Raw genomic sequence first — 7164 nt, forward strand, 5'->3', positions numbered from 1 at the left:
TATATATATATATATATATATATATATATATATATATATATTTAATGCACTTAGTATTGTGTTTGAAATAGCTTTGTTCCATCAGGAGCAGCGACAAATTAGTGCATAAAACAAACAACTTCTTTGTGGAAGCACTATTTCCGCCACTATATTCTACCCTTCAGCTTTTTTTGTTCACAATGTTACCGGTTATTATCAGTTAAATGTAGTTAAAGTATGAAAAGTAAAAGCATTCATTGTGGAGTCAGTGTATTTATATATAGAGTATATTCCATTCCCATTGCATTATCCTAACCGCTTATCCTATTCAGGGTCGCGGGGCGCTGGAACCGATCCCAGCTAACATTGGGCGACGGCAGGGTACACCCTGGACAGGTCGCCAGTTTATCGCAGGGCACATATAGACAGACAAACATTCACGCTCACATTCACACCTACGGGCAATTTTGAGTCTCCAAATAACCGAAGCTGCATGTCTTTGGACTGTGGGAGGAAGCCGGAGAACCCGGAGGGAACCCACGCTGCTACGGGGAGAACGTGCAAACTCCACACAGAAGGACCACCTGGGATCGGGGATCGAACCCGAGGCCCTCTTACTATATATATATATATATATATATATATATATATATATATATATATTCAGGGGCGTTTCTAGGATTCCAAGAAAGGGGGGGCTTAGCCCCAAGGGTAGTGGCATGTTTGCGCGCTAAGCACGCAGCAATTGTTTTTGGGCCCCATTTGGGGCCGCGGATATCCATTGTTTCAGACAGTTTATAGATTGGTTCAATCAGAAAGAGTGATTTTGCTCTGTAGTTTTGCTTGCATTCAGTATATATATATATATATAACACAAGAGACAGAATTTCAGGGTCATAGTGAAATTTGACAACACAAATATGAACTTTTCTCAAATAAAGAGAGAGAAATAATGTTCCTACTTGTAAAGGAAAGACGGATAAACTAGCTTCCATATCCGCGTCACTCCCAAATCCTAATTCTTAAAGGGACCACACACTATGGATGGAGAATGGACCTGACAGTGTCAACTTTATATCGTTAAGTATGATGATAGGCTATTGGATTGAAATTTGAAGGGGGAGAAAACATACAAACCAGACCGCACGCATATATGTAGTATGTTAGAGTTATAAATAACTTGTCCATGTGAGAAACAATAGTTTAATTTAATTACTTCACCAAAAAAAAAAAAAAAGGGTTTTAGGGCTGAAGCCCCCCTAAAATAGGCCTAACGATGCCCCTGTATATATTACTGCTGCACTATGTTTATGTTGCATTCTACAGATACTCCAAAAGGTGTCCTGTGAGAACCACGTATCGCTTTTTAAAAATAGTTTATTTAGCTTAAGAAGTAGGAGGGTTGTCTCGACACATAAAGGAACGCTTCACCCTACTGGTTTATCCCAAGCAGTCAGCGTCAACGCATCTGCAGATACAGAGTGTTCACTGGACGGGAAGGCAAAAAATAAATCTGAAAAGTAACTAAAGCTATATACAAAGTAACTGGATTGTTATATATATATATGTATATATATACACACATATTACATTACATTACATTACATTACAGTCATTTAGCAGACGCTTTTATCCAAAGCGACTTACAATAAATGTATTCAGGTATTCAAGAGAACTAGTCACAGAAGTCATAAATCCATCTCCTTGTTTACACACGCATCTAAGAGCATAAACCAGAGCATGAACCAGAGCGAAAGTACAGTGCAGAAACAAACTAATACAAATACAGTAAGTGCAACAAACTAATACGGATACAATAAATGCTAATACAATACAATAAGTGCTAAGTGGAAGGCTCTGGGTAGTACTTCTTGAAGGACTACCCACACACACACAGATATACACATGTATTACATTTTATATTACATACGAGTATTAAATTAACTTAAATGAGTACACTTGCTGGCTCAGTTTTTAGAATCATTGCTTTAAATTATATTTAATTCCCAATGCGGAATGCAGGTTGTAAATACCCAGATTTACCCTCCAGTCATATAGGTGGCGCTAATGCGTTTTAACGTTGCCTGGTCGTCGCCACAAAGTAAGACATGCGCAATAGTCGAACTGTTTGAACCTTGCAGCTTGCTGTCGTTGCCCCAGGACGTCACTTTCCTCGTTTCCAGAAACGCTGCTAAGGAAGCGTCCCTGTTTCATACATTTTGCCCATTGAAGTCATTTGTGTCCTGTACAGAATTGAAAGTGCAACAATTTAACTGTATTCTTGTTTTATATGGAGGAATTTGAAGCCAGTTAGGTTTAAGTTTGTAACGTTGTGAAAGCAGCAAATAAGCTAATAGAAAACGCACTGACTCCTTGTAACGTACGCCTTTTTTCATTTAATGCTAACGTTACTGCACTTATAGTCCGAAGCCTTTCCACCAAAATGATGACCTATTCTGACTACGACTCTGACGGATATTCGTCTAATGAAGATAAAGACTACGTCCCATCAGGTGAGGGCAGTAAACACCTTGCGTTCTCCAAATGCAGTGTTAACTAGGCTACTGAAGGAAAACACCTTATGGAAGGTTCTAGTGGGTTTAAATGCTCAAAGTTGAGCTAATTAATGTAACACACACGATGACTAACGTGTTAACATAAAGTTATGCATTAAGCACGATGAACTAGCTACAGTGTCAAATATCCAGCAGCTGTGGTAGCCTACTAACCCCTTAACGTGATGCTCTTCCGTTAGAGATTGTCTACCATTTGTTCGTGTATTGCTTCTCAGTGCACACACCTTTATGGTGAGGCTGCTGTAAGTCACGGTGGCTCGCGTCATATCGTGTCGTTTGTTATCAGGCCGTCTATTACCGTTATTGGACTCTTTTGACACATTGTTTAATATGTATACAAACAGCTGTGCCAGCTGGTGTACCAAGGCGGTGTTGTAATGCACCGCATTGTATTGAGAGGTGTTTCTATTTTTGTGTCCTCCTTATTTACGAACCTAATGGGGCTGAATATTAGAAACACCTCTGACTAGAATGCTGTCCAGTACATCACATCACCAACTACGGCCTCCATGCTTAAAGTATAGAATTGAATTCAGCACTGTTGATATACAGTGTGGTAAACACATGCACAATCTCAAGAGAAAGGAAATGAGCTGCTTTACATGAGATCCAACTTTTTAAACGTTTCAAACTAAAAAAAATCAAATAGTATTTTTGTTATTTTTTGATCACGGGTTGATCAGAAGCATTCATTTGGACAACAGACATTTGTAGAACAATAACATGTTAAATTAATACCGTCACAACACGACTTTGCTGAAGTTCAATAAATTGTGATATCAGCCCTGTTATATATCTGTTTATCTATATATCTGTTAATCAGTTGTTCACATCCTCTTTCTACTCATTCCCTCCTCAGACGACAACCTCAGCGAGGACGACATTAATGAGTGTGAAAGGGAAGAGCCTCTGCACGAGGGCGACAGTGTGCCGCATCCGCACGATGTCAGCAAGAAGAAGAGAAAGAAAACGGACATCGGTGTGAGGTGAGAGGCTTGAGAGAATACTATTTAAATATTATTACATCTATAGGAGCACTTTGAAGCTCTCTGCATGCTCCTTGAAAGACGTCTACAAAGCAATGTCATACTCGAATTCCCATGACAACCCAACGACTCTGCTGGGGGGTCACGACAACTTTGTGGACTACAAATAAGCTGAAACCCCGATGTTGATGCACGAAACATCAAACCTTTCCTCTGGAACGCCGTGTAACTACAAGAATAAAACATGCAAATATATAGTTGTCAGTGATACAGCCAGAAGAGCACATTCAAGTTGAGCCTAAATACATGTTAGGCTCCACTTTTCCTATTTTGTTCTGATGTGGACCTGAAACAAAACTTTACTCCAACATCTTGGATGAAATAGCATTTTATGTTTAGTGGCTTTTCCTGAATTGTTGAGCAGAGACATCCGCCATTTTTAACCAGTTAACACAATTCAGTTGCATTTAGTATGCGTTTTATTTTAAACCCTCTGATCCCCAATACCCACTAGCAGCTTGGAAAAGCAACTTTTCTTTTGTTGTTGTTTTTTATTGGCAAAAAACACACCGTTTATCATATTCAGAAGCGACATTATAGCTTTGTAACAGCGCCGACAGAGCTAGCTTTGTAACAGCGGGCGCTACGTTTCTGCAACGACACCGTGGGTCGGGATGGGGGTTATCAGCGGTAAACTGACGTATGAGCGCAGAGCGTCAGCGATTAACTTGACAGTTGGGGCACGCTGTGATAACAACACACACTCAGAAGGGGGAGCGACTTAATCCTCTGCTTGGGTACACATCTCTCCACTATGTCTTTACATAGATAATAGTTGTTTTGATGCTCTGAATTTAGCAGCTTTTAATTAAAGAAGATGATTACCTTTTATTCACTGGTACCCTCGGACAAATCTACAGAAAGAGGAAGAAAGGAGTGCTGAAAGTAGACGAGGAAGAGATGGACGGAGGCGGAGCAGAAGAGTCGCAGCTGCCGCAGGAAGAGGTGGGAAGAGTCACGACGGTACGGGAAGACGACGACGAGCGACAGAAGAAAAAGTCTGACGACCTCTGGGCCAGTTTCCTGTCCGATGTCGGATCCAGACCCAAAGACCCCCCACCCGCCTCACAGTCTAGTATGGCACAGAAGGTGAATGTGTTCTCAACCTAAATGTACAGCTAAGGTGGGGCCATGTTTTAAAACACTTGGAGGGAACTAAATTCTTCACCAAAATTTGAAATGAATCATTCACAGCTGTGTTCCATACCCAGATAGATAGAGAGGCTTGTTTGTTTTGTTGGACTTAAATCCCTCCACTTCCAATATATCAGGTGGATTTAACAATATGAAACATTAATTATCAAACCTACCATATTTTATCTGTGTGTCTGATGTCCTTGTCTCTCCCTTAAACTGAATCTTTTGTTTTTGTCCTCAGGAGGATTCCGCAGTATTGACGGTTGCTCCATTGAGCACAGAAACAAAAGCATCAGCACCTGCTACGGTCACCATCACTAAAGTGTTTGACTTTGCTGGAGAAGAAGTTAGGTGAGTCCTCTGAACATCATCAACACACAAAACAGTTTTTGGAAGATGGGAAACACAAGTAGATGTTGTCAATTAATTAATAAATTCTGGTGATCCATTTTCTAAGTCTGATTTAAATAGTTTCTCTCCTGACTTAATTAATATAGAACAGGTGTAAAAACGGTTTTGCCAGGATAGTCATTCCAAGTTCCGGAGATATGTGAAACAGGTGGGGAAAAACATTTTGCCAGATAAACAAACAAATATTTTATCAGAATCATTTTTCTGAGTAGCTTTTTTTTTTTTGTTCATCTGTAAATACAGGTGGAAAACAAAGTCTTACTGTTTATTGTTGTAATACTCATTTTGGCCACAGGAGACTGAAGTGCGCCCCTACCCCTTTGTTCTAAATGGGACTAAAAGCATCATGTTTTTTTTTACTTTCAATCAAAAAAAAAAAAAAGATCTTCACTAAAAAAAAAATCACCTGCTAAAACTTAGAATTTAGAAAAGTTATTCTGAAAAAATGTATTTTTTCACTCAGGAGAGAAAAAAATTCGAAAATTGAAAACTTTTTTTTCACATCTGCATCACAGGACTTCCTTAAATCAAAACTTTTGAAGCTCACAGTTAAGTTGAAACTTTCCTGAACTAAATAATAATAATAACCTTTCAGTGAATAAGAGCCCCTGGCATCCTCTTGATGTTATGTTCCTCTATACATTCAGTGTAATCAACATACCCCCAAACAAATAACTTCAGATTGTATATTTGATTATAACCGATGATCTGAAATTAGTTTTCACATTGACCAGTAGGTGGTGCCAATAACTCAGGCATACGCAGGCTGGATGAGTAAACATCATAAAGTATGGTATGATAGATAGTAGTAATTATGATAGTAACTTTATTCATACAGCACCTTTTAAAGACAGAGTTAACAAAGTGCTTTGACAGACAAAAGCAAGGCAAACAAAGGTTCAATTTCAACTGATAAAACTGTACTATAGATGAAACAATAGAAACAAACAATACAATAAATACAAATGAAAAAAATGCAATTAGAGAAAATGAACAAATAGATGAATAAATAATAAATATAATAAAAAAAACAAATAAAAGCAGCTCTAGTCATGCTCTGTTACTTTGCTTTAGTCAGATATGAGTTCAGTTTTACGTGGCTCTTTTACCTCCAGTTCAACTTTCTTGTCCTGTGTATTTGAAATAGAAGGAAATGCTCATTCTCGGTAGCATTCTCCGCCCTTAATGTGGCACACATCCACAGACAACACCTACAAAAGTCACACAATAAACAGTGACGCATCAGAGCAACAATGTGTGGCACGTATGGATGGACGCGTCAACTGTTGCAGCAACCCGACAATCATCAGCAAGTTCCGTCTGTTTATATAGGGTGTAATGAACATTTTCATTTCTTTTTTGCTTTTTTTTGGTATTTTGTTCAGACACACATGCAACGCTGAGTACCGTAATATGTGTGGTATTTGTTATAAATGTACGTTGGTACATAGAGGGTGATAAGAAGCTGTACATGGAGGGACTTAGGACCCAGGGGAATGTAGGTGAAGGAAACAGGAAGAGACGGAAGAGACGTTACACAAACAGCTGTCGGCTCGCTGCTGGCCGGTCCGCCAGCCGGTTCTTGTGTTAAAAATGTCCGCTTAATAAAAAAACAAAACTAATATATATATGTATATATATATATATGTATATGTATATGTATATGTATGTATATGTATGTATATGTATGTATATGTATGTATATGTGTATATATATATATGTGTATATGTATATGTGTATATGTATATGTGTATATATATATATGTATATATGTATATGTGTATATATATATGTGTGTGTATATATGTATATGTGTATATATATATGTGTGTGTACATATGTATATGTGTATATATATATGTGTGTGTATATGTATATGTATATATATATATGTGTGTGTATATGTATATGTATATATATATGTGTGTGTATATGTATATGTATATATATATGTGTGTGTATATGTATATATATATGTGTGTATATGTATATGTATATATATATGTGTGTATAT

The 7164-nt window shown here is 37.9% G+C and overlaps 1 protein-coding gene across 1 annotated transcript; it reads left to right on the forward strand.

Moving 5' to 3' along the window:
* The first annotated feature begins 2142 nt into the window (after positions 1–2142).
* Positions 2143–6534, forward strand: cfdp1 (craniofacial development protein 1). The gene is made up of 4 exons (XM_031840345.1): positions 2143–2492; positions 3415–3541; positions 4462–4690; positions 4980–6534. The coding sequence occupies exons 1-4, from the start codon at positions 2423–2425 to the stop codon at positions 5091–5093; spliced, it is 540 nt and encodes a 179-aa protein (XP_031696205.1). The 5' UTR covers positions 2143–2422; the 3' UTR covers positions 5094–6534.
* Positions 6535–7164: the final 630 nt, after the last annotated feature.

The sequence above is a fragment of the Anarrhichthys ocellatus genome, unplaced genomic scaffold, assembly GCF_004355925.1.
Source record: "Anarrhichthys ocellatus isolate YVR2014 unplaced genomic scaffold, GSC_Weel_1.0 scaffold2643, whole genome shotgun sequence".
NCBI lineage: Eukaryota > Metazoa > Chordata > Actinopteri > Perciformes > Anarhichadidae > Anarrhichthys > Anarrhichthys ocellatus.